This window comes from Echeneis naucrates, chromosome 5 (genome assembly GCF_900963305.1).
Source record: "Echeneis naucrates chromosome 5, fEcheNa1.1, whole genome shotgun sequence".
Lineage (NCBI taxonomy): Eukaryota > Metazoa > Chordata > Actinopteri > Carangiformes > Echeneidae > Echeneis > Echeneis naucrates.
This window is the reverse complement of record NC_042515.1, coordinates 17426017-17453793: the sequence shown is the minus strand read 5'-3', so window position 1 is coordinate 17453793 and position 27777 is coordinate 17426017. Positions and strand designations below refer to the sequence as shown.

The window sequence follows — 27777 nt, the reverse complement described above, 5'->3', positions numbered from 1 at the left end:
TGTCAACATGAAATGAAAGAGGGCTAATGTTTTCACTGTAGGGAGGTGTTCGGACTGCGGGGGGCCATGCGCGGTGTCACGTCCACCCGTGTCCGCCAGATGTCGCTGCTCTCTGCGGTGTGGCTGCTGGGTATGCGTGTGTTTGTGAGCGTGCTTGAGGCTCGTCGAGCAGCAGGGGGAACTTGGAAACTTCGCAGCTCCGCATCGGAGATCCGGCCGTCAGTGCAGCTGTGACCGTCGGAAGGACAACTGGCCGGTCCGGTTCTCAGCGTTGGAACGATTTCCGGCACAGCATGGATGATTTAGGTAAGTTCGCCCGCCGTGAACGCAACGTTAAAGCGGCGCGTGCACACAAAGCTGGAGACGCATTCATGGCTGAATGCGTCTCCAGCGGAGGTCGGCTGTGTGCTGTGTGCTGTTTTCCGAAGTTATCCGCCGACAGATGAGCCCAATGTGCACAGAAAGGCCCCGCGTGCGACGAGGAGCTCCAGATGGGGTACACACAATTTCTGATATCAACACACACCATGTTGTGTCCTGGTGCGTTCACTGCCGGTTTGGACGGCTGGATGCTCACTCATGGGGGCATGAATGGCATCTGATCGGCACCTCCAACTTTGTCATCCTTAAATCTATGAACCGGGTTTCTGGTGGGGGGGAGGGTACTGGCCCACTGAGCCCGGGTGTGATTGTCACGGATGGGAACAGTGGAGGCAGCCTCCGCTGAATGGGTGCTCGGTTTGATCTCATTTTCAAGCAGCTCAGTCTCGTCCTAACTTCAGCTGATCACAAACACAGTGGCTGTGCTGCCCTCCTGCCTGTGAGGTTTGAGGTTAGATGCGGTGAGATGTGGCATGCTTCGTGACAGCCTGAGGGCAGGTTGTACTGACAGCAAGGCTGGGTGCAGCTCAGCACAATGATGTTGATGCACTGGAGATAGTGGCAGGTCTTTGTTCTAGTCTAAGTAGTTTAAAATTCTTGGTACAGGCCAAACGCCAGTCTTGTCCACATTGTAAGATCTTTTTTTTATGCTGATCCTGCTCATTGATTCAAACAGTGCATTGTAATTTACAGAAAAGGAAACTGTTGCACATTGCTATGACATAGAATACATTAACCTACGCATCATATGGGGTAAAGCTGGTGTTTACAAGTCTTTGAGATTTTCCCCGGCAACTCTTAGGTTAAGTTTACCAGGATATTTGTTCAAAGCATCGAAGGAGTTGAGTTCATTGGATGGTTAAAAAACACCAGAAGCTGCCCAGAAAGTGTGCTCTGTGAACTGGAGGTAACTCACAGTCCAGGAAAATTTTCACTGTCCTGAAGAAGAGTAACAGATTTTGGCCCAAACCCAGTTCTCTGGTTGATGTATCGGGGGTGGGAGTGAGACAGCACCGAGGATATTGGTCCGTCTATATCCAGCCAATATTTATGGATCCCCTCTCAGTTTACACGAGTGAGGGGCTTTCCTTAAAGCAGCTGCTTTAAAAAAAGGAGTGCTACTCAAGCCGGTGTAACTACCGTGTCACAGGGTTGTAAATTCTCTCGTCATTTTAGCTGTGAAAATTTGACTCACAAGTCTGAGTGTGCGTTGAATGTCACAACTTTGTCATTATGCGTAGTTTTGGCAGAAGTGAGACAGAAGGACGTTTTTTTTGTTTTTTTTTTCCCCTTTTTATTTCTCCATCTACTTGTTTATGAAAATTACAAGGGTTGGTATTTTAATTTAGTTTAAATTTATCTGAGGAGCCAGACGAGCACCTTGATGTGAGACAGAGCAAGAATCCATGCACCTCATAAGGGCCAGAGAGGACAACCAAACCTCCATGTATTTTTAGCAGAGGAGAGCTCTTTTTCTCAAGTGCTGACCCATCAGCACACAGTAACCTTGTACCAACTCTCTTTCCCGCTTCTCCACACTGTTTAGCTCTCTTTCCAACTGGTTTTCAATGTTTTTGTTTTTTTGTTAGTTTTTTTTACATTGTCCCGATAGTCCTAATGTAAAACACTGACACTGACTGGCAAGTGTGCTTTTTCCCCATCTCTCCTGTCTTGTGTGCGCACATCCAGTTTTGTCAAATCTTCATGTTTAGTCCAGTTCGAGGTGTGGGAGCAGACCATAGCTGTTCTCCCCATCAGGGTGTCAGGGTGGATCAGGCCCACATGCAGGGATTGGGCGTTTGCCAGAATTTATCCTCCTTAAACACTGCACTGCCCCGCCCTCTCTCTTCTCACCCCCCCCTCCCCATTCCTGTGGTGAACCACAGAGGAAGCTGCAGGCTGCAGTCTATTGACAGTTGTAAAATGGCTGAGTTTTCCGGAGAGCAGATTAGCTTTTGGGAGGATTTGGATCAGGTCACATTGTAGTCCCCAATCGCTTCCAGTGATCATGATTTCTTTAACTCTAGTCGGTATTGGAAAACAGTAATGCTACAAAACAAAACAAAAATGCCTATTATTCTATGTGTTTGTATCATTTGTGTGTTCTTGTCTTTGTGCAATCTTTGCAGTTCAGATGCTGTGACATGTTGTGAGGCAAACTTTCACTGACCTCCCCTCCTCAGCTATCAGCACTGCCAAGCGTTGCTCTGTGCTTCGCTGATCTGGGCCTGCACCAACAAGACATGAATGTCAAACAGCCTCCAAAGTTAACTCACTTCTGCTGCAGTACCTTTCAGTACTTTCCTTTTTTTGACTGTGAATACAGTAAATGCACCGTTTTTCAGTGATGCCGTCCCCCTGAGCCCTGTCAGCGCTCCAGCTGCAGCGTTGGAGATGTCAGTCACAGAGTGGGTGTAGGCAAAACAGTGCTTTGCTAGCTCCAAATTAGATCTGAGGTAGCCTACATGCATAACCAGGTCTAAATTTAGGGAGGTTTACTGTTAATACAGCAAGAGAAACAACAGACAGCTCACATAGACATTGTGTGTTGGACTGTGACTCAGACGTCAGCTATACCTGAGTGGGAGTTTTCCAGTCTATTAGGGACACATTTTGTGTGGTAACCTCATTTTGTTTTTCAATATTAGAATAAAAAACTTATCAGGCATTGCTGTTTTCAGCAATAGTTTCACTTCTTATTCATTTATGATATGATCCAGTGATGCCTTGGTAACTTTGCTATATGAATTTTCTACAGATTTGAAGTAGGATTCATTTAGGTTTCTACTTGAAAGTGAATTTTACAAAGTGAATAAATGTTGTCATTGTGTCATCTTCTACCGCTTATCAGTTTCCAGGTCACGGGTATGAAATCACACCCACTGTGGTCATTACATAGTAAACGCCATCTCCATTTGGCCGCTGGATGCCATGTATTCCCTGAAAACATGTCGGTAGACAGGAACAGGACAGGAAGTTGCTATCGAGAGAAGCCTTTTTGAAATGCATGTATATACTGCAGCATATTTAAAGGTTGGATAATGACCATCCTGTTTTGAATCTATGCCTTTTAAGTTCCATAAATTTACATGATACTAGATTAATGGAGTACTCATGATCCAAAATATCCTCCAGTTCATTTTCTGGTTGCTTAAGCTACAACACAACACCTGGCAAGTTGTTTTTTCCCTGGTGACACTTGGCTAAATGCAACGAGGGGACTGCCTGCACCAGGTGATAAGTCTTTTGTGCCTGACTCGTGCACATGAAACACACTCAGAATCAAAGTAGCATCTGAAGGCTTAAGGCAGTCCGCTCTATCTCCTTTAGTCCATCTGTTTAAGTTTAGAATGAAAATGCTGCAGGGCTTTGAGACATATGGTGTGTGCACAGGCGCACACACAAAGAAACCACACACACGTACAAACACACCCCTCGAAGCCCGTTCCTGATCAGAGACTGCTGGTGTGGACAGACAGCTCTGAAGGGGGAAGCTGACTAAGCAACAGCTCTACACTCAGCCAACCATCATGTCATCTCTCATGGGCCCAGCGCACCGTAACAACAGCCTGCAGCATCGATATCGCAACAGCCACTGTAGGTTTTTGGAACCAGAATTTAAGTTGAAAGAGACTTTCAAGCTGGAAAAAAAAAACCAAAAACCCAAGGACCATGGAGACTGCAGTAAATAAATAAATAAATAAATAATAAAATAAATTAGGCGTTTGCACAGTTTTAACAAAAGAAAGACATGTCAAACAGGCAGTTGTTGTACGTACTCATGTTCTCTGTCTCTGTGTTTGTCAGCTGAGCTCAATGAGCCCTTTTTGTAGTGTGGCCTGTCATCCAGCTACACACGTTTCATGAGAGGAAGTGCCCCAAGTGACCCCCCCCCCGTGCTTTGCTGTTAACGACAGAATAGCCTGCTGTAGGTCCCAGACATGATGTTAGTCATACACAACTTGTGAACATGCCTCACCCTGTCCTATTTTTGTTCAGGCCTTTAATGTTAGCAAAAAGAACCGGCTTGCTTTGGGTTTTTATCAAATTTGAATTCTCTCTTGTTTTTGTAGATTTCTGCTTTGTTTCCAAGCAACCATAACAGCTCATTAGCTTGATGTAGCATTATGTCAGGGAAGAAATGAAGCAAATATAGGAGGAAAGTGCTTTGTGTGTTTTATATCAGCTCTGCAGTATACCACAGTATGTGCACATGCCTCGAGCTGTAATAAGCCTTCCGCCGTCCCGCTGTGCTCTGATGAACTCGGCTCCCTGCTGACTTAGTGGGATTAACATGCTCGCACTCAGCCTGACGGTGACTGACAATGTGGTTCTTGCAATGCTGCTGATCCTCTCACTGGAACTGTGATGGAAAAAAAACATCCGTTTTATCACTTCAGTATGTCAAAAAGATGATGTTGGAATAACTACGAGCCATGATTGATAGAAAAAACTACAGAAATGGTCCGTAGCCTTTTGAAAGGAAACTGTAGTTAAATTCCAGCTGTTTGTTCATGTGTAATAAATTTGTCTTTTGAAATGTCAGACGGTCTTTTGAATGCACCTGCGTGATTTCTCAGGCTTTCCTCTAATTGACTCCCAAATGTAATTTTTCCAAGAGCTTGTGTGGTTGGTCTGTTTTCTGGCTCAGACAGGACATCACTTTTTTATTAGAAAATGGGTTTGAACCAAGCTGCCTCTGTCCTTCCCTTAAGTTTACACTGCCACAACACACTGCTCTTACTACCCTATTTGGGATATGAATCCAACACAACGAAGGCCTCTGATAAATTTGGAAGTAGGGGAGGTGGAGGACAATTGAGCGCGAGTGTATGTGTCTTTTTCTGATTGGTTATGCTTCTGCTGGATTTACAATTGGCATCTGGCTTGTTAAAGGGGATTATTCATGAGGTCTGATCCAGACCCCACTTGGGTTTATGAAAACATCAACCACACAGGTTTATAGGGGTGTAGGTTTAACAAGACTTCACGAACACACACACACACATACACACACACACACAAGTCCTGGCACCTGCATAGAGCTGATTGTTTTCCAGTGGAATTATTTGGCTTGCGATGCAGACCTCACTATCCCTTCATTTCCATCTTCTTCCTTCTGTTGTTGTCGTGCTGGAGGGGGACAAAGAGCAGCTTGTTTCTGGTGCTGTGACCTACTTCAACCCGGAGAAGACAGAACCAGACAGAACTGGAGGGGAAGTGCAGAAAATGTCCTTCAGTCCATCCATCTATCTCCCCAGCCATTAGTTTTACTGCGCTGACTGGGGTAAGAGTTATGGCTGTAGTGAGCTCAGCAACATAACTCAAAAGTCAGCCTCATTATAGACTTTGGAAATAGTAAGTTGACAAAATCATCTTATCTCAAGAGCTGCTTAAATGCTTTTTTCCTCAGACCTTTCAACCGTCTCAGTCTTAATCAGCAGATGAAGTATTCTCAGCGGAAAGCTTAACTAAAATGGTTGATTTAGTAATAGTGAGCTGCATAACATCAGCATGTCATCAATGAGAGGATGTTAACGTACTGGTGTCACATTTAGCTCAAAGCACTTGTGCTCTTCTGTTGGGCCTTGCAGAGGCGCTGTTAAGGCTGTACATCCTTATTTGTTATCTAGACAGAGGGAGAGTTTGATTAATGCTTTATAAGAGCCAGTAATTTGTGCACATACAGTAGAGGCCAAAAGGTTGGACACACTTTCCTATTCCTATTTGAATGAGAAGGTGTGTCCAAACTTTTGTCCTGTCCTGTATGTGTGTTTCTTTTCAGTGTTCACATAATGTGCTTTGCCATTTGATAAAGTCTTATTGTAATCCTGAATGAAACTTCAAAACAAGTAGCATATATGCATGAATGAATGAATGTCATGAATGTTACAATAGTATAGTGGATAGTTTTATTTCCATGCTGCACTGGAAACCCTGAATGAATGACTTGACTGTACGCAGACATTCAGCCAAATTTTCATTATTATAATGTCATTTTAATGTAGTCAGGTACATTTTGTGGAAACATTGTACAAGCACACCTCAGGGGCAAGGTACACACCGCAGGAAAGCTGTGCCCGCAAGATTCTGTTTTCACTCGTACGGCCCCCTACTGCTGTTAGAATTTCATAATAATTGGAGGGACACCAGTGAGAGCCAAGAAGAGGACTGTCTTTTGTATTATCCTAATTACAAATAGTTTCCTCTCCCTTTATTTCCCTTCTTTCTTCTTCTCCGGTTGATACATTCATTATCCATACGTTAAAATATCCATAAATCAATGACTTAACTTTTTCAGCTGAAATGATTGTGCCCAGTAGACACTTATTTTCCCTGTGAACCAGAACTAACACAACATAAAAAGAAAGCATGAAAAGCATCACAAAGTTGTCAGCAGTAACTTAAGCTGACAGAAGAGGAAGTGAAACATTCATCTCTTTCTCGCTTGAAGCAAATCTGGAAGGATGTGAAAATGTTAATCAAGAAATGATCCAAAATCTGAGCTGTAAGGCAGGATGATTTTAGAGGCAATAATAAGAGATGTTGGATGCTGAAATGGTTAGCATGCAGTCAGAAAAATTTCAGGGAAAAGAAAAGCACAAAGAGAAGTAATTGTGTTGAGAAGCAGAATCATCATTGTACTGGCTGCCTGGGATGAAAAGGACTCAAAGATGAGACTTAACCTGGGACAGATACAGATAATGAGCGGCATAGATGGCTCACTACCACAGAGAGTCTGCAACCTAATGACCAAGACCAGGGGTGTGTCGTGAGTTTTTGCCTTCACACCTTGTAGACCCCAGCTTATTCATGCATATTTGCTGCGATGACTCACATTGAGGTAAGTGTTGTTAGCAGCAGGCTGTATGGTAGGAGTGGAGATATACAGAGATGAGCTGTCAAACTGACAGCCTGAAGTCAGCTGTCCCTTGTGCAATATTATCTGTTGTCTCCAAAGGTTATTTGAAAAGGGAATAAAAGATGATTTTGTATGAGTAGTGTACACTTGAATTGAAAAAAGTTACACATCGTTGGATAAGGTGCTGGCAGGCCTATTTTTGGCTGTCACACAGAGCTACACTCAGTGTTTCACCTGGTGACCAGTTTGTGTGTTAATCTGAGACTCTCAGCAGGGAAACAGAAAGAAATGTTTAACTAGCTATTCCGTTAAACCTTCACTAACAAGACGCAGTGAGCAGTGCTACATTATCACCTTGAAATCTGATATGGCAATCTTACAAGCAGATAATGGATTATTTATACATCCAGCCGATTAGAATAATATGTCTTCCATCTGGAGCTCACCCTGTAAGGTCTGTAAGGCCGCTCTCCTTTTCGCTCTGCTTTTGGTCTCTGCTCATTTCTGAGGTAAATGTTGGGTGCTGATTGGTCCAGATAGTTTCACCCCTTTGTTGATATGATAGGATATATGATGTGATGTGAGATGTAACTTTGCTGGACAGAAAAGATTTGGAGCTCCCCTGCCCAAATTGAACAGGGGATATTCCATATCCTAATTATCTTCACCACAGATGCTTTTTACTGCTTCACTTGCAATTTCTGTCAGCATTGCTCTTTGATCTGCTCTTTGAAAGGGGTTTATTTTACGCTCATTTGTAAATTGTCATACAGAGGTACAGCCCAGTTTTACTGTACATAAAGCCACAGAAATAAGACCTAATCCCATCTCGCTTGCATCCTTTTCATCAGGGGATTCAGTCACTCTGTCCTCATTTAGGCTCTTGATTAGCAGACTAGCCTCTGAGTCCCGGTCTTGAATTGCGTGTGTCTAAACAGACTTATGGTAATTTCACTGCATATTTAAGTTGCTGCTGTGTAAGCAGGCGTATGGCTGACTTAATTGCAAATGTGGGCTGTGGTGCCATTTAGATGTCAAAGCATTTGTAGCAGCACTTGATTGATCTCAAGAAAGGTTTTGAGCAGGCTTCTGTTTTCACAGTGCAGATGTGTGTTAGAGCGCAGCAGAAGTGAGCAGCACATGGCGGAGGCTGGTTGGGTGGTCTGTAATGTCCTGCTGTTGCTTTGACCATCATGGGCATCAATCATCTACTGTACATAAAGTTCCACAGGTCAGGGTGGGGAGGTATTTATAGTGTCCCTAGATACCTCAGTCTGTCTTTGGTATGTGAAGGCTGCCTGGCTCAGCGGCACCTGTATCCAGTGTTGTTGTTCTACAGTTGCACCTGTGTGTGTGTTGTCCGTCCGTCTGTGTGTTTTTGTTTCTACTGTGATTTAATTTTGTCCTTGTGTGCCTGCCGTAGCGCTCCAAATGAACAGAGGCACAGACCTTCTGCTGTCTAACACACACCCAGAGGGGAGTAAAGCATAAGTGCATGTGCATCCATCTTGCCCTGATTTGCTTTTTTTCCCCTTGTAGTGGGAGCAAAGAGACAGATTTATCATTTCTGTGAAGGCCTGTCAGCTTGCGTCAAACTGAAAGGCCATGTAGCTCACGAAAGAACATGAAAGGCCGTCACCGTAGGCTTGTGTACATGCACATTTCCATCCAAAAGAAGTATGAATTGAAGCTGCTTTCATGTTTTTTTATTCCACTTTTTGTTTTATTTTTAGATAACACTGAGAAAACCAGCAAATGAAATAGGAGGTCTAACCGCTTCCCTTTCTGTCTTCTCACACAGTCTCTACTGTTCCTCAGTCTTTCACTCACATTTGGAAGACAAGCTATGGCATGTTAGGAATTCAGTCAGCCACCCTGCACCTTGCAGCACATCAGATATGGAGGGAAATGAAAGAAATGAGGGAAGGGGGATGGAAAAAGGGAGGGCAGAGAATACAGATTTACTGGCTGCACAGACAGAATCTATCACTGATCTATCACAGATTTCCATCCTCTTAGTTTCACTGTGGTGTCAGCTCTTGTCTTTGTGAACCTCTTGGATAGAGCCTGTTCTGTGCACCAGGCATGTGAAGAAGAAGAAGACAAAAAAAAAAAAAAAAAAAAAATCCTCAAGCTTACGGAGCTCTTATACACAACTCAACATCTCCCCCTGTAGGTGGTTAAATGCTCTGTTTTGTTGCTTTGCATTTCATATAAGCTTTTCCCAGAAATGAGCTGCTACCAGCAGGGTGAAATATAAAAAGATGTGTTGAGTAGAAGACTGCATTGATTCACTCTGTGCAGTGGTCAGCAATGATAGGGGCTAAAGCAGTGTGTGCAGTGTGAAGCAGACAGGATGTCCTGTCAGGGATAATGGAGATTGGCCTCTGTTGATGTGCACGACTTATGTTGATAAAGCCTCTACAGAGTAAAAGCAGTGCTCTAGGATTCCTTCGTCTAATCAGATCGCATTTATATTTTATGTTGCTTTTGATGGGCAGGGCTTGTAATTTAAGTGCTGATCCAACATTTGTTTTGGCCTGAGCTGTCAACATACTGAAGTGTTCAAATGGTGTCCTTTCCATACCATCATCTTCATTCCTTTTCATCCCGTTTTCTGCCATTCCAGTCCCCAAAGTCCTCTTTTTGTTCCTTCTTTCTCTCTCTCTTTCCTGTAATGAGCCCCATGTGGAGCAGTGTTGGTGTAATTAAAATGCACACCATTCATCTGGGAGGAAGGGAGTCTCCTTAATCTGCGTCAACCCACATTTTACCCCTCTGAGGATTTGCCTGCTGCGTGCCACGCACACACACTTCTCAGTTTCACTCACCATCTCTCTTACCATTCTTATCGCCATTCCTCATTTGAGCCCAGCTGTGCTGTGCCATGTCACATACAGTGTTGTGGACATGGAAGCTAATTGAGTTCTGTTTTTTTTTCCCTCCATTTTCAGTAAGTAAAGAGGTGAGGAAGTGTTTAGTTGGTGGAGGCCAGTTATTAGGTCCAGGTGTGGACTATATATGGTGGGCAGGAGTAGGTCTGTTACCAACCTACAATGATCTCCGTTACACAAACCCTGGCTTCTCAGGTTTCTGCACAGCTTTGTTCTCATCAACAATCAGACAGAAGTTCGATTCTGTATGAAATTGCTGAAAGCGCATTCCCTCTTTCGTGCCAAAAACGAATGCTAAAATTTCTATAATGTACTAACTCTCATGTCTTCACGTCGCCCACAACAGTGCAGGCGGCTAATTGTTAAGACGGTTAACCCAGGTTGTCTTGTGAGTTCCTTACTTTGCTGTAATTCCATTTTTGGTCACTGAGGATGGAGTCTGGAGTGTGTGTCATTGTATGTTCCCTGGCAAAGGGGGCTGACACACCTCTGTGTGTTTGTGTAGTTGATGGATGGGTTGGAGCATGCCTAATATGCAGTACACAGTAAAATAAAGTCAACTCTGCAACTGCAAGTTTTTATATTTTGTGTTTAGTCTATATCCTCTAAATTATTGGATTGTGCTCCAGTGAATTTCTTCAGCTCATTTGTGGCTTTATTATGATATAAAAACCTCTTGAATATCGAAGTTAGCGCACAGATTTTTGACAAGCCAATAACAAAGTTTTTTTTTTTTTTTTTCATATAGCCTGGAGGATCAACTTCTAGCACTAACTCTATTTTGAAGCAGCAGATTCTTCATAACCAGGGTTAAGCCCAGTTCAGCTCCAGAGCTAAGTTGATTAACATTTCTTCTGTAAACCATCTGGACCAATGTCTGGCCGCTGTGGTCACTTGCAGTTTTTTGAAGAAGTCCATATTATGTTTTCAGCCAGTTCCCATAGTTTGAATAGCCAACTTGATATCTGCACATTCAAGGATTTAGTCTGATTTTAATTTGTGTTATTTGAGAATGTATTGTGTAAACATGTAAAACTTCATGGAGATTAGTTCAAGTGCATGGAAACTGAATCACCCTTTCTCTTTATGACAGCTGTATGCTGAGAAACGGTGTGACAAAGAAGTCTCACCCTCAAAGGTTTAAACTTAGGAAACTTATTTAAGTTAACCAGTTTACTTCCTCTTCCTCTCTGCCAGATGTCAAGATCAGACCCCACAGTGTGAATTGTATCTTTCTAGCCAGGCCGTTGTTTTGAAATGTTGAAATGAGTCACACAGACCGTACTTGATACGAGAAATGCAGTTTGACACTGTGACACACACACACAAACATGTGGCTGCGGGGGCGTAAACACTGGGCTGTGCTGTATCCATGATGAAAAGAATGAGTCCAGGCTTCTGTGTCCAGAGACGAGTCTGTACCGTGAAACCCAGGCAGCTGGTATGTTAGCCATGATAATCATGCTCACCATGGTGATGCCTGGTTGGTCCAGCATGATCTGGTACTGATCTGGGTCTACTCCTGTTATGTCTCCTCTCTGTCTGGGAAACACTGCAGTCCGGCCTAGTGCTGTCATGCTGACACTCTGGTGAACCCAGCAGTCAAGCTCATCTTATAATGATGTTGTTAATGGATAAAATTTGATTCTAAATCCGATTTGTTTTGTATTTAAAGACTAAGATTTATGCAATCTCATGAAACATTGAGATGTGCTAAAAGTGAGTGTGAGTCATGAGTCTCTGAAGCTGCAAACGCTGGAGGGGCTGATTACACCTTTATACACCTTTTGTGACACCACTCCCTTAGTTGGGCATGCCTTGTTGATAAGAGCTCTGCCTGCTCTCCATTTTCCTCATCAGTGTGCACTCCTTCCTCTGCTGTAATGTGCTCTGCCTGCTAAAATTGGACAGCTCCATCCTCGGAGAGTTTTCAGGGGGGTCGTCATTTGTGTGAGTAGTAACTCTTAACTTGAGCTCTCAGACAGCTAGGTTCAACCTGACAAAGTGGTGGAGCAGTTGGAGCAGTTGGAACTTAACCCCCTGCCATTAATTTTAACCCCTCCTGGAGCACAGAAGGACCCTCCAACTCCTCCCCTCCTCCTTGTCCTCCTCGGCTCTGGCTCTTGATGCTGATTGTAGAGTTAAGAAAGGCAGTTCCTGCCTGGCAGACAGTCTGTTTGGGTTGCCTTGTTCCTCTTCCACTACTTTTTCTTTTTGCTCTGTTATCTCCTCTTCATTTCCCTGGGTGTAACTGCTTCTCTCTTTCAAAGGTATGTCTCATCAGCTTGTCACTTAGACTTTGGTTTTTGCTTCCATGACGAACTGATTTAGTTTAGAATGAAAGTTGAGTGCAGTAATGAATGTTACTACACCTTAACAATTTAGGCAGTTTTACAGAATTGCATATGGGTTGGCAAGTGCAATTTGAATACTTTTAAATAGGTTTTTCCACAATAAGGAATAAAACTTGACAATAGCTTTACTGATACATTGCTGTATCTGTGGTGTAGTTGTGTTGGACTTGTGTCTCAGTGTCTTTGACATCCTTTAATATGTTTGCGTTCTAAATAAATGAGGTATAAATAGTAATTATGCACAAATCCTTTATACCCACAAGACACTTCTGGCTGGATCATGTCTGTAATTAAATTCAGGGTTTTATTTTTTAGGACTTGTGAAATTCTGCACGAGAAACTAAACCCTGCTGTGGTGAGTGACTGCGCTAAAATAAGCCCAAGTACTTAGTAATGTGGTCTCTGCTCTTCATTAAACCTTCAATAATGTTATGTGTCCTTCTACCTACTGGTTTGGACTGCTAAATTAATAGTTCTGTTCTTGGACTGTTGTTCCCAAAATACCAAAGAAGCCCTTTCGTGCAGAGATCCTAGCTGTCAGCATGTAAATGATAAATATGAGCATATGTACCTGGTGGCAGACTGGGATTTAAGAGTTCACGCAGACGAGGGTCAATGAGTAACCAAAGGAGTGGCTGTGACAGTCTACATGACTCACCTTTGTAACTCTACTACCCCTGATGTCATTGCACATGGGATTTTTGACCCATTGCGAAAGACATTGTAATTACTAGGTCTGTGCATATGCAAACCAAACTGGCTATGGGCTGCTAGAAGTTTAGCAGTGTCTAGTTTACTAGACACCCAGAAATAAACCTTCGATTGTGAGTAGAGCTCAGCAAATGTGGTGTAATCTAACACATTTGGGTTTGAGGTGGTGTCTTGTGATAATGCAAATTGTCTCAAATAATCAAATAATCAGTTGCAAGTGTCAGTTTTATACTTTCATTGAATGGAATATATAAAAATTACAATGATGCAAAAATTCAATATGGCTATGTGCACTTTGCTCATTTATCTGAAAGTTGACAATCAATTTGACTAAATGAAACATTTGATGTATATAAAAATATGGCAGTATAATTTCTACATCAAAAGCTTCGCAGATATATTTTGCACACACACACACACACACACACGTGTATGTGTATATGTATATGGTAAACTGTAATGTAATGTAACAGTGTAATAATTGGAGGTTAATCTTGTGTTTTTGCAGATGCTCTGTTGGCGGACCTTGAGTCCACAACGTCTCACATTTCCAAGCGCCCACTCTTCCTCTCTGACGAGCCTGCCTACTCCTTCCCCGTTGGAGAGCAGACCCACCAAGACATCTGCTCTCCACCTCCTCCAACTGCTCCTGAGAAAACTCTGAATGGACTAGATGAAACAGAGGTAAATGTGCACTTACACTTATACTGTATACAGTATGTTATCTGCATGATATCAATGGCCATTGGCTTAGATGATTTTATTTATTTATAAATAAATGTCAGCGTGAATTAGGAGATTCCTTCATGAGCAATCTTCTGCATACTCTCCTCAGACGTTTAACTCATCCCAGAGAAGTCCCTGGTCTAGAGATAGCAGCAGTCCAACTCAACCTGCTGGCGAAGAGGATCACGTATACAGGTGGGATCCACAATAACTAAATATTTGGTGGTGTTCTTTTATTTTGTATGGTCATTATTATTATGAGCAATGGCAGCACGGCGGCATAGTGGTGAGTGCTGTTTCCCCACAACAAGAAGGTCGCTGGGCCTTTCTGTATGGAGTTTGCATGTTCTCCTTGTGCGTGTGCATCTGAGTGTGTGTGTGTGTGAGTGGTTGTTGGTCTCTGTCTGTCTCTGTGTGTTGGCCCTGTGATGGACTGCTGACCTGTCCAGGGTGTACCCCGCTTTGCCCAATGCGAGCTGGGATTGGCTGCAGCACCCCCCATGACCCGGGAAAGGATAAGCGGTAGAAGATGGATGAATGAATGATTATGGGCAATCTTTACCACATTTTCCAAGTGATAGGGAGGACGTTTACAACGTTTAGTCTGGAAATAGTGTTCCTTAGTAGGTGTGGGAATCTTTGACTATCGCACAATTTGATTCAGTTCTGATTTTTGGTGCTACGATTTGATTCATATAGATTTGTGCTTCAATCTATAGCTGTGAAAGCATCCTCATGATCTACTCCAGTCTGCTTTACAAGACAGAATGACAAATGGAGACATTAAAGTGTCTTTTTCACATTTTTTATGTTTTAAACATTTATTCATGCTCAGATGGAATTGCTTGCTTAAATAACAACAAGTAGTGGTTAACGCTGTCGCTGAAGTTAATTGGTTAATTGGTAACGAGTGAGGGACTGAGCTACAGCAAGTGACGGCAACCAAACTAGACCAGACCAGAGACCGGACCCCCTGCAGAGAGTAGAGACTAGACCAGATCAGACCAGATAAAACGAGGCACCGGACCGCCCCCCACAGAGACTAGACTAGACTGGACCAGACCAGACTGGACTGGAGACTGGACTGGAGACTGGACCCCTGCAGAGAGTAGAGACTCATTGACTCATTGAGCTCAACACAAAGAGGTTGACTATCATGTATTTCAGTGGAGATGTCAGTAATCGGGAGAAAACCAAAGAGCATGGGGATGGAAGGAATTTACAAGTTTACAGGGGATTTGATATTTCCACCAAAGTTGTGTTTTATTGTTACATTTTCCTCCATTATTGTACTTTTCTCCTTGTTTTGGTGCTTACCGCACATGCGTATGTTCCAGAACCGGCTCTGTGGTGACTTCAGGACATCCCACATACAAAGTGGAGGCAGACAGCCTGCGGATTTGTTCTTTTTTTTTTTTTTTTTTTAATCATTTTTGGGACATTTTAAATCAATTCTGAATCGTAATAAATGAGAATCACGATTCTTATATGAACTGTTTTTGTGGCACACTCCTATTCCTTAGTAAACTTTTCACTCACCATGTACAGAAACAATCTTAGACATCAGAATGATCACATCAGAACATTTTCCATTTTGTAAGTCTTGATAATAAGTCTTGGTTCTTTTTTCCACTTGGCACAGTTTTCCCAATAAGCAGAAAAATAGTGAGTCATCAGCTGCAGCCATGAATTCATCTTTGGGTAGCAACCTGTCTGAGTTGGACCGCCTGCTGCTGGAGCTCAATGCTGTCCAGCAAAGCACCCCTGCCTTCCCCACAGAAGGTAAACACAGTTACAGTGCATGAAATGTTTTCTTATATTTCTCTAGAGATGTCTCTATTTGGACATCTCTGTTTCTCTGGCACTACACAGGGATGTCCTTATAATCGAAGTATGTCGATGTGTGTGGGAGTTTAATTCAGCTTTTCTCTGTCTAATAGAAGAAGCAGCTCCACCGCTGCCTGCTAGCAGTGTTATCCATCACATCCACGAGAACGGAGTCTCTACTGGCAAGGTCCCACCACCTGTAATGGAGAAGCCCAAACGCACTACGGCGGCTCGGGGAATAGAGGATGTAAGACCGAGTGTGGAGAGTCTTTTAGATGAGCTGGAAAGCTCTGTGCCCTCACCCATGTAAGAAGAACATTAACTATGCCAACACTTTAAATGTTTCTGAATACAGCTGAAATATGTTTTGCTCTAGGACTTGTTATAGTTTTTTGGTTTCATGTTAGATTTTAATTGTGTTTTTTCTTCTTCAGTCCCACGCCTTTGGTGGTGTCAGGTGAACAAACAGATGGACAAGAGGAAACACCAGCTCAGCAGCAGGCCAGAATGTCTGCCTCCTCTGCCACACGAGAGCTGGATGAGCTCATGGCATCCCTGTCTGACTTCAAAGTCCAAAGCAATGTAAGTATGGTTCACAAGTGGGTCGAGTATGGGACTTAACAGTTACGCACGTTACTGAGGATATATTTTTGGCGCAGATTGTGTTTGTTAAGGACTCTGCTGTACATGTTTACTGGGCCTCACAGCTGGAAATTGAAATGTCCAAATGGAAGTGTTTGTGCAGAGTTGACCTGTAGTTGTAGTTCACAGCCGAAATTGCAGATATTCTGCTGTGTTACTGGTCTACATTACAAATGTGAACTTTTTCAGTGGGCTTTTGTTAATCTCTACTAGCCTTTACTTTCCAAACTTTTTTTTAATTGCTGTCAGACTTGAACTAGAAAATAGAGCAAAATAATAATGAATCTAATATATTTTAATGTAGCAATTCATAAAATATAACAAAATAATGCTCCATCATATTTTATGTTGTGCTTTGTTTGAATGTAATTAGTTTTTGGGCCATTTAGGCAGCCCCAGTTCCCTATTAAAGTCCAGTAAGAAATACTTGCCGTTAATCTAGACTTAATATGGTAACAGTTTTTATGTTTTTTTTGGAGTAGGTTAGAAAGGATTACTTTAGGGATGAGACAATTGAGAAGGTTCTGCCCTTGGCGCGTTTTCTGTGTGAAACTCTATTATTTACTCACTTCATTCTCAATCTATTTTTCCTGCTCTCTTTCTCTTTTCTCTACTGCTGTGTATGTCTTGTCTTTGTATGTGCATTGTAATCATTACACCATTGCGCTCCATTCAGTCTGGCTCTCAGTTGTCTGTAAATCAGCAGACAGATGACCCCTCGGTGGGAGCTGGGTCTATAGCTGTCGAAGCAGAAACTACCCAATCTCTAAATCCCCATGCTAGCTTAGTGGACACTCTGCTGCTTTCAAGTTACACTACTCCATCCTGCACCCCTCTTCCACTGGAACTCCATATAGATGAAGATGGTTGTTCAGCACCTACAACTTCAGCTGGTTCCACTGTATTAACTTCAACAACCAAGTTTTCACAGATCCAAGAAAAGGTTGATAGTATCAGCGTGAGTTCTGAAATCTCTCATGTGGAAAGTGTCTTCCGTACCCAAAAGCTTCAGAGTCAACCTGAAGTCAACTCTACACAGATATCGGCCACTAACACTTTTGCTACTCAAATTTTAAGTCCACCTGGAAAGAGTTTAACTAATTTTACTGTTGGCAGAAGTTCTAGTCCAGGTCCTGCTGCTAAGAGCTCCTGTCCATTGGCTGTTTCCGAGAGCCCAGGTCCTGTTATTGTGTGTAAAAACCCCAGCTCCAGTCTTAAAGCTGAGAGTCCTAATCCACCAGACTTGAAATGCTCTAATCTAAGTCAGTCTGATAAAAATTCAAGTCCGGTTCCCACTACTCATAGTCCAGAGGCAGCTACAAGTGATCAAAGTGCAGTGTCAGTTCCAGTAAGTATAGCATCAGTGCCAAGGACTGTGAGCCCAGTCACAGATCTGTGGCTTTCAAGCCCAGTATCAAAAAGTACAAGTGGGACAGCCCCAAAGAGTGCTACTCCAGAAACAGTTCTTAATAGTGCAAGTCCAATGTCAGTTCCAAGAATTGCAAGTCCTGTGACAATCCCTTATATCTCTAGTTCACCAAGTGCACTCAGCTGTTCTAGTCCTGAACTAATACCAAAGAATGGTTGCCCAATAATACTGCCAAGACTTTCAAGTCCACTAACAGTTCCAAAGAGTGAAACTGCAATTCCTAAGAGTCCTGCTTCAGTCATTAGAAAAGCACACACAACTCCCGGCACCAGCAGCCCCAGAGCTTCACCAGTCATACTTGCTGCTGCACCACCAAACAGCCTGTCTCTCCACCCCGCAGAAAAACAGGCAAAGGAAGTACTGGATTTAACATGGCCATGTCGGGATCCATTATTGGATAATGTTTTAGACAAACTGTTAGCCCCCAACTCACCACAATTGGATGAGAACCAGTCAGCTGCCTCCGTTATGACAGGAGATGAAGACAGATCATGGGAGGAAGAAGACCGAATTTACCCCAATCTTGGCCGAGAGGAAATCTTGACACCCATGACTGAGTCCAGCTGGATGGAGGACTGTTTCACCCCCTCCACCTGCCCTGGGACACCAGATGCAACGCTGGACCTGCCCCTACAGCAGCCTTCTGCTGTAGAGCGACTATCTGCTTGTGGCCAAGTAGGAGGTTCAACTCTTCTCTTCCAAAATAAGTTGCTGGCATAAAGCTAGAGAGGCTTTAGGACCCCAAGCTGTTTTAATGTGATTTGGCCATGAATGACCTCTGATAATATTGGCAGGAAGACTGTGTCATAGGATTGCTCAAACCGAGCGTATCTAGTTGCTAAGATCAGCTTATTTTGGAAAAGCTGCTCATACAAACACTAGTACTAGTACATTAGAAGTTCCTCCAACTCTGTGGTGTGATGCATGTGGTGTCATTGCATTGCAATTACAAAATGGCTTGAGAGAAGTCTCCCCATAGGAACTATTTATGGCTGAAACAATGTCTACGCACGCCCCTACTTGCTTGAACCGACATTGCTGTGTTAGTCACGGGGCCTCACCTGTCATGTTTACACAAGCTATGGTTGATGCAAAGATGAGTGTTTTTGAATCACTGCGTGTGCCAGTGTAACACGATGACATCAGGACTCCACTGTAGAGTGCTTTTGCTAATGTATATATGCTTTAAGCATCCATAAAAACATGCAAAAACTTTGCCTTTTGGGCTTTTGGCTTTGCTTTGGCATGTGCAGTTCTCTGTGAAAGCATTTTGTGATTGAGCTATGTTATCCAACCATCAACTACTGAGAGAGAATGGATTGGAATGGAAAGTTGTGCCGAGCTTTGCCAGGAAAAATTTTAATTGATTGAACATGCAAGTGCCTGACAATAGCTACAGAGTCTTTTGTCAAAGTCAATGCTTGAACATTTTCAACGTTTGAAGGAGACATCCTATGCTGGGCCTGTCCTGTGTGTGTTTGTGATCCAACATGGACTTTTTGGTGAATGGTACAACCCCAGCTTCCCACGCCTCCTTATTGTCTACTCTCCAGCTCAAGTCAGTTATTCGCCGCACCAAAGAGACTTCCAATGTGCATCCAATGTACAGGGAGGGACTGCTGCGCCGTAAAATGGGCCCGATCATTGTGAACAAAAGCAACTCACAAGACCGACTAATTGAGGAACTGCAGGGGAAACTGGGGATAGGGCGAGTGGAGCATCGGCGCAAGCAACAGCCAGATGATTGGCTGACAGAGGGAGTCATCGTCATGTCCAACCCACAGCGAACACGTGAAGAAGTAACACAGCCATCAAAGGTAGACATATAAGAGGGAGAGAGTGTAGTCAGCGCTGTTCCTGGACCACGATAAAATCCAAAGTTTTCCATTTTTTTATTTCATGTTTTTCGGCTGTTATTTTCAATTAATTAACTGGCAAATATCAAACTGATCAATTATTGGTCATTGTCCAAAATTTGTTTCATCATCATGTCTTCTTCTTTGTCCTCAACTGTTCTTGTATCGCATGTTTGCGCTCCTCTCTTTGCTTTTTCCTTTTTCATTCTTTCCTTCAGATCATCATCCCTCCTGAATCGCCTGCCCCACAGAGGAAAGTCCTGTCTCCTCCACAATCTCCCCCAGCACCCAAAAGACTTCCCCCAGTTAATCAGACTCCTCCACCGCTACCTCCTCCCCCTCCGACACCTCCTCCTCCTCGAGAACCTACCCCTCCACCACCCAGAGGTCCAACCCCCCCGCCCAAAGAGCCAACTCTTCCCCCCAGGGAGCCAACTCTTCCCCCCAGGGAGCCAACTCTTCCCCCCAGGGAGCCAACTCCTCCCCCCAAAGAGCCAACTCCTCCCCCCAGGGAGCCTACTCCTCACCTCAGGGTGCCTACTCCTCCGCCCAGGGAGCCCACACCTCCCCCAGTTCAGCTCCTCCCATCACCCAGCCCCCGTCCCAAGCCTGCCACACCACCTCCACCTCCCAAGGTCTTTGTATCAGTGGGATGTCAGACCGATTACGACCCAATCTTCCCACCAATGCAGGCATGGATCACCTCTCTCCCTCTCCTTTTCTCTGACCACATACTGTCTCCCCTCTTTCTCTCACTCTCGATCTGTTTGACGTTCGGTTCTTGCTGTGACTGAGTTGTTTTTCTTGAGTGAGCCTGCCTCAGTGTGAAGTACAGGCTTTGTCTTCTTGCTAGCTCTGTTTTTGGCCCCTGGTGTTTTCATTCCTGATAAGTTTCAGTAGGTGGGCTCTCAAACGTTGTCTGAAATCGAGTCAGTCCAGGTTATGAGGGGTGCTGACATTCAAGCAAGCTAGACTGAGCCCCCTTTTCTAATTCTGACATGTGATGGCGCCAAGGGGAGTGTATTCGGAGAGCTGCGGTGTCGAGAATTTAAGAGCTTAAAGGAAAGCAGCGTTTCAACCTCCCGTCCTCCTGCTACACTGTCCTGCCATGCGCAGGAATGGTTGGCTCGCAGTGCAGCTGAAACCTAATCTGCCACATGACAGTGCAGTTACCACCACAATTATAGCATCTCTCCCAGGATTTCCGTCAACAGGTCCCACTAGGTTAGATACCACTGGGTCCTTTTGAATACCATACACCATCACATCTTTGGAATTCATATCATTTTCTGAAATAGTTTTAGACTTGATAAGTAGTATTCTGACATGAGAAATGCGTTATACACATCTAAGTCAAAAGCCTGCTGAGAATCCCAGTTATTTCATTTGATCAAAGGAAATTTGTTTGTGTGTGTGAGCATTAGAGAGAATACATGGAGCAGAGAGATAATTTTCTCTCTTAGCAGAATGCAAGAATCATGAAGCTCCAGTGACTGCACTATCCGAGAAGGTCTGCGTTTGCTTGCATTACAGAAGCCAAATGCATCTCAATGCAAATATTTATAGTCATCATCAAACCCAACGAATAAGGATTAAATTTGATCGAGACATGCTTTGTCACCAACCTTATCATACTGTTTATATGCGCTATACATTTTCTATATCACCTGTAAATGTTTTATTCCCTTTAAGAGTAAACAGGGCTTGTTGGTTTCTGTTGCTGAACATCACAACCTGTAGAAGTATCAGCTCCACTGTCATTTCATCAGGTGATCCCTGTGTAGCGTATATCTGAGTGGTTTATTAAAAAGCTCCTGATCTTACATCCCTGCCAGATCCAGTCCCAGGGAAAGACGTCTCCTACTGCAGCCCCAAAACCTGCCAACAAGCTGGACAACATGCTGGGAAGCCTGCAATCAGACCTCAACAGACTTGGAGTCCAGACTGTGGCAAAGGGTGTCTGTGGAGCCTGCAAGAAGCCCATTGTTGGACAGGTGATGATAGTAACGAATTGTACAAGCCAATTTGCTGTCAAAAATGACTTCAGTTAGTATACACAGACGTGGACAAAATTGTTGGTCCGTTAAAGAAAGAAAAAACTCACAATAGTCACTGAAATAACTTGAAACTGATCAAAGTAATAAGAAATAAAAATGTACTGAAAATTAACTAATGAAAGTCAGACATTGCTTTTGAATTGTGGTTCAACAGAATCATTAACACACACACTAATGAAACTGGTCTGGACAAAAATGATGGTACCTCTAGAAAAGAATTTGACCATAGTGACATGTTAAACTAAAGTGTGTCTGGTAATTAGCATAACAGGTGTCCTCAATCTTGAAATCAGTCAGTCAGTCGATTTAAAAGGTGAAAGGTATCATGGTGTGTACCGCACTGAACATGGACCAGAGAGAGTTGGCTGAGGATATGAGAAAGAAAATTATAGACAAGCATATTACAGGTAAAGGCTATAAAACCATCATCAAGCAGCTTGATGTTCCTCTGACTACAGTCGGACATGTTATTCAGAAGCCACCCTCCCTGGATGTGGCCACAAGAGGAGAATCAATGACAAATTGAAGAGACAGTCTGAAAGGTAACCAAAGAGCCCAGAACAACTTCTCCAAGGTAAAGATACATTAGTGTCATAATCCAACAGGATTATGACCCAAAACACACAGCTACAAGTACCCAAGAATGGCCAAGAACGAAACATTGGACTAATCTGAAGTGGCCTTCTATGAGCCCTGATCTAATTCCTATTGAGAATCTGTAGACGGAGCTGAAACATGCAGTCTGGAGAGGGCACCCTTCAAACCTGAGACAGCTGGAGCAGTTTGCTCACGAGGAGTGGGCCAAAATACCTGTCGACAGGTGCAGAAGTCTCATTGAGGGTTACAGTGCAATGATTGCCAAGCCAATTTAATTCGTTATTTTTTATTTATTTTTATTTTTTTATGATTCTGTTGAAACACAATTCAAAAGCAATGTCTGATTTTCATTAGTTAATTTTCAGTAAATGTTTATTTACTGTTCGTTTGGTCAGTTTCAAGTTATTTCAGTGACCAGTGTGGGTTTTTCTTTCTTTAACGGAAGGGCACCAAAAATTTTGTCCACTTCTGTGTCATAGACATTTAATATAATTTTTCATGACTTAAAAACACTAATAAAACACAATTTACCATATATAGATGATTTACTGCCGCAAAGTGTTAATGGAATTGAAGCACCAGTTGAGAAGAAAACCTCTACTTGGTTAGAATTTAATTTAAACCTCTCACCAAGTGGAGGTTAGAGGTAGAGAACTTCACTGCACCACTTTGCAGCAGTAAATCATGGTTTATCTACAGGATTTTGCCATCAACTTAGCAGAAATGTTCACAATTAAAAAACCTCTGTGCAAAAGAAGCATCTACATCTTTTCTTCATTTCAGTGGAATCATAAATCTGCAACCAAAAATAGAAGGTCTTTTGAAACTTTGCACTATAAGATGTACATGTGCTGCTGTGAGCAATATCCCATTTCATTCTTTCACGTAGACTGCAGTGAATTTCTCTGAGCCAGGGCTTTCCCTCAGCAGCGTTTCAGCTTCATGCACTGTGCCTTTCCCCACCAGGTGGTGACCGCCATGGGCAGAACATGGCACCCCGAGCACTTTGTGTGCACCCACTGCCAGGACGAGATAGGCTCCAGGAACTTCTTCGAGCGAGACGGACAGCCCTACTGTGAGAAAGATTACCACAACCTGTTCTCACCACGATGCCACTACTGTAATGGACCCATACTGGATGTTAGTAATACATGTTATCACACACACACAAACATGTATTCATGTGGGTGGATAATGATATTAATTTATTCATAGCTTATTGGCTCAAGGCCTTACTGCAAAAATTAGAATGTATCCAAAATTAGCTGACTGTCTACAACAGAAAGCTTTTCAACACAGGCAGGCAGTCACTCACTTCACTTGTGCGTGCGCGCACACACAAAGCGCATATGTCCATGTCACTGCATGCTCCTCTAATCTTTAAGTTGTCCGCATTCAGTCATATCTTCATAGGGACACACTCCTGTTGGATGTTATAGTCCTTGCGCATAGGTAGACACAAACACACACACACACACACTTGCATATATTTACATATTTGTTCACATACATATACAGTGCCAGAGGTCCTGGAAGGGAAGTAGATAGTTGGTTGTGGACTAACCCTCAGTCTGGGTAAAGGCCAACATGAGTCAATGCCAAAGGCTCCAGATTCATCCTTGTAGTGTCTCTCTTTCACTGTCACACACACAGTAGTTGACCCACATTCATTTCTTGGGGAATTACAAAAACCATAACTGTAACCACCACAGGCCTAAACCAAACCTTACCATAATCTTAAGCATGTCCTCATCCTAAATTTAATGATTTACATTTTGGTGAGTTGCTTTTTGTTTCCATAAGGCAAGTCAAGACAAGTCCCCCATAATTTGAGTGTAACATCAGAATTGAAAGAGAATTTTTCAGGTTATTTTCTAATCATGTTAGGTGTTTCCCTTTTCTGCCTGTAAAAATTTCAATTTAATACCTCAGTATCTCTGTCTACCCACTTTATCTAATAATGCATGGTATTTGTTGATGTCACCCTCCCTCATAAACAGGCATCTTTAGCTTAAACATTGCACCCCCTGGTGGGAAAGTTGAGAATCACTTGTGTAATTGGGTGAGAGTTTATTCACACTAAGTAATTCTTACTTTGCTTGATTTAGAAACATGAGTTGTGGATGCTAATGGACTTTTTTGGTTACATGGACAATATAAGCCTGTCTCCAGTTGAAGTGAAATGTTATCAGGCCTGGAAAACATGATCTAACAGTCATAGTATTCCAGCACCTCCCACACTGCCTCTGTGGACTTACCCTTCCCTCTCCTGCTTCACGCTCACTGATGTGTTCATTTGTGCTCTAGTGAAAGACACACATGTGTATATGGTGACTTTTTTTTTTTTTTTTTTTTTTTTTGATCACCATAAAGTAAATCTTATGTATGTGTCTAACCCAAAGCAGAGGGTGATTGTTTGACCATTTTCTTTACCTTTGTTCCACAGAAAGTGGTGACTGCTTTGGACAAGACTTGGCATCCTGAGCACTTTTTCTGTGCCCAGTGTGGAGCCTTTTTTGGACCAGAAGGTATCAGCTGTTAATCAGATAGCACAACAGTCAGCTAGTATCGCCTCAGGGCTCTGTTCAGTTTTTCATTGCTAAAAACATGTCAACAAACAAACAAGTGTGAGTGTGTCTTTACTGCCCTCTAGGTTTCCATGAGAAGGATGGGAAGGCGTTCTGCAGAAAGGACTACTTTGAAATGTTTGCCCCCAAATGTGGTGGCTGTGCCCATGCCATCCTGGAGAACTACATCTCTGCCCTCAACTCTCTCTGGCATCCTGAATGCTTCGTCTGCAGGGTGAGTCATCCGTCATTCTCCACTGAATTAGGCCATTTTGTGTCAAAACCCATCACAACAATTCCCACGTTTTCTCTCTAACCCTGCAGGAGTGCTTCACGCCATTCATAAATGGCAGCTTTTTTGACCATGACGGCCAGCCGTACTGCGAGGCGCACTACCACGAACGGCGCGGCTCGCTGTGCTCTGGCTGTCAGAAGCCCATCACTGGCCGCTGCATCACAGCCATGGGCAAGAAGTTCCACCCAGAGCACTTTGTGTGCGCTTTCTGCCTCAAGCAGCTGAACAAAGGCACCTTCAAGGAGCAGAATGACAAGCCCTACTGCCACAGCTGCTTTATTAAGCTCTTCAGTTAGACTGCGTGCCCATGTGTGAATGAGTGAAAGTACACGTCTGCATGTGTGGATGTGTGTGCCCTTCCGCATCTTGCATATATGAGTCAGTTGGGTGGGTATTTTTTTTTTTTTTTAAAGATAGACTGTCTTAATGAACTGGTGGATAACAACAGAAAGATGGGTAACTATTCACTCTTGACACTGAAGGGACTTCCCTGGCTGTCCAACCTCTCAGGCCTGACATTTCACACTTTTGCTAAACATTTTTAAAGAAAGCCCAAAGAGATTTTTATTTAGAAGTTTATCTCCCCTTGTGCGTGTGTACATATATAAGCATATGAAATAAGCCGTAACAGACTTCCTTAGAGCAGTGATTTGTAAATGATTTTATTCCCCCATGGCAGGGCAAGGTCTTGCACTGTATGGTGTTTTTACAATATGCAGATATGAGATAGCTGCTTGATTGCATGGACCACAAAGAGTTGACTTAATTGGTTTTAAATATGTTTAGTGTTGAATACCCAGTGCTTGGCCAATGAGTGTTAAACTATGAAAAAATTATTTTTGTAGCTTTGGGAATTATTGAGGTGCCATTTTAAATTAACATCGCTCCATATGTACATGCACACATACACTGACTGGACTTCATATCTTTAAAATGCCAGTTCAAGCTCTTAGCACACTGCAACCACAGATCTCTGGATGAGGCCGTCTTAAAGGTGCATTTTACAAGTTACTGTCATCAAGATATCAGTCCTTATTTTTCTACTCTTTTACAAGGAAAAAAAAAAGGAACCCAGATGCTTTCTCAATTTTAGCATAGAGTACATTCACATATGTGTTGGTGTAACTTCACTGTTTTCTATTGACGTGAAATCAATCATTGGGGGGAAAAAAACCCTCACTGAACTTCCTCTTTTTTTTTTGTGTAGCAACTTCTTTTCGCTTTACTACTGCAAGGTGTGCTTTCATTTACATGAATAATGTTCAAATGAAATCAAATCACTGTGGTAGGTATGAATATCTGTACCATGGTTAGAAATGTGGAACTACTGGTGCAGTTTTAAATAAGAAAGAAAAGCCAAAGCTATTAGAGATTTACTGCTGTCAGTAGAGGAATTTTATTCAGAATAAATGATGCTTCAGTTAAAATTTTTCCATTATTCGACTGTTGCTACTCCTTTGAATTTATCACTGTATTAAATCTGTTACTGAGGCTGGTTTGTGGATTTGGATTAGAAGCATGCTACTTTTATCATTCAGTTTTACCAGCACTCGCTGCCACCAGTTGCTGCTACAATCAGAATCTAAATTTATATATGCTTGATTTAGTGACAGAACTGTGTTTTGCCACTGTTTTGATTAAAAATATACCTACTTTTTTGAAGTGTTGAGGCTCACACTGATATGCGAAGAGCTGGCTCTATTGGCAAGTAGACTCACACAAACACACACACACTTTAACAGCTTGGATGTGTCAAAGAAACACAGCCCTTTGTATTTTTATGAGTTGTGAACTATGGTCCTGCTTTCTGAGTTGATACTTCAGGTTGGCTCACTGATGGAAGGTAGATATTATGTGCTACCTGGTCAGGAATCAGAATGACACCTAACAAGGGTAAAGTAAAAATTTATGTAATGAATCATCTTTATTTTTGTTTGTAGACATTTTCTCAGTACTGCTCCTCTATAACTTTAATCACTAGAGATCCAAGGAAGTAATACACAGTATCAGATTGTTTGTATGTTGAGAATTTATTCCTTGTGCTGTTGTGCCAAATGTTTCAATGCAATAAGGTCGTACACACTGTGGAGATCTGTCTTTTCTGTGATTTGACTTTTTCTGGGCAGAACTCTGGACATTGTGGTGCATCTTAACCGTCAACCTTTTACACTGTAGATAAGATAATCAGAAACCCTCTGTACTGAGTCATTCAGCAGACAGTATGGTGTAGCAGATTGAGATGGACATGTAGCAGGGGCTGCAGGCTGCCTTCATTTAAACTGTGTATGCCAAAAAAAAAAACTAAAACAGGAATTGTGAGTTCATTTTTCCCCGTGTATATTTATCTTCATACAGTATATTGCCTTATAGTTTTTGCCTCTGTCAAAGCATTAATGAAAAAAAACACACAAACAAAAAAAACCCCAGCCTTTTACTGTTAATGAGATTACATGAATCTTGCTTTGTAAATGGAGACATTCGAGTGGTCTTTTACAATAGAAATTTTCTCATGAGCCACAAATAATTTTGGCTCTTTGTGTGAATGGGTTCTGATTACTGATGGATTAATAAAACTGCCA

The 27777-nt window shown here is 42.7% G+C and overlaps 1 protein-coding gene across 2 annotated transcripts; it reads left to right on the top strand.

Moving 5' to 3' along the window:
- Window positions 1-178: 178 nt before the first annotated feature.
- pxna (paxillin a) lies at window positions 179-27777 on the top strand. 2 transcript variants are annotated; one of them, XM_029502003.1, is made up of 11 exons: window positions 179-306; window positions 13711-13886; window positions 14038-14123; window positions 15571-15710; window positions 15869-16061; window positions 16190-16337; window positions 21518-21676; window positions 23303-23476; window positions 24783-24864; window positions 24990-25138; window positions 25228-27777. In XM_029502003.1, exons 1-11 carry the CDS (start codon window positions 294-296, stop codon window positions 25492-25494), a joined length of 1587 nt encoding a protein of 528 aa, XP_029357863.1. In that variant the 5' UTR covers window positions 179-293; the 3' UTR covers window positions 25495-27777. The 2 variants fall into 2 exon arrangements, with proteins under 2 accessions (XP_029357863.1, XP_029357861.1); XM_029502001.1 differs by lacking the exons at window positions 179-306; window positions 13711-13886; window positions 14038-14123; ... (1 more) ...; window positions 15869-16061; window positions 16190-16337 and adding exons at window positions 19174-19643; window positions 19901-20374.

What these genes read in the sequence shown, in the direction of transcription:
- pxna (XM_029502001.1), top strand. Translation starts at nt 19,317, where the DNA reads ATGGACTTTTTGGTGAATGGTACAACCCCAGCTTCCCACGCCTCCTTA. An exon ending in AAGTAACACAGCCATCAAAG is followed by an intron (nt 19,644 to 19,900) that starts GTAGACATATAA and finishes TCTTTCCTTCAG; the next exon opens with ATCATCATCCCTCCTGAATC. An exon ending in AGCCTTTTTTGGACCAGAAG is followed by an intron (nt 24,865 to 24,989) that starts GTATCAGCTGTT and finishes ACTGCCCTCTAG; the next exon opens with GTTTCCATGAGAAGGATGGG.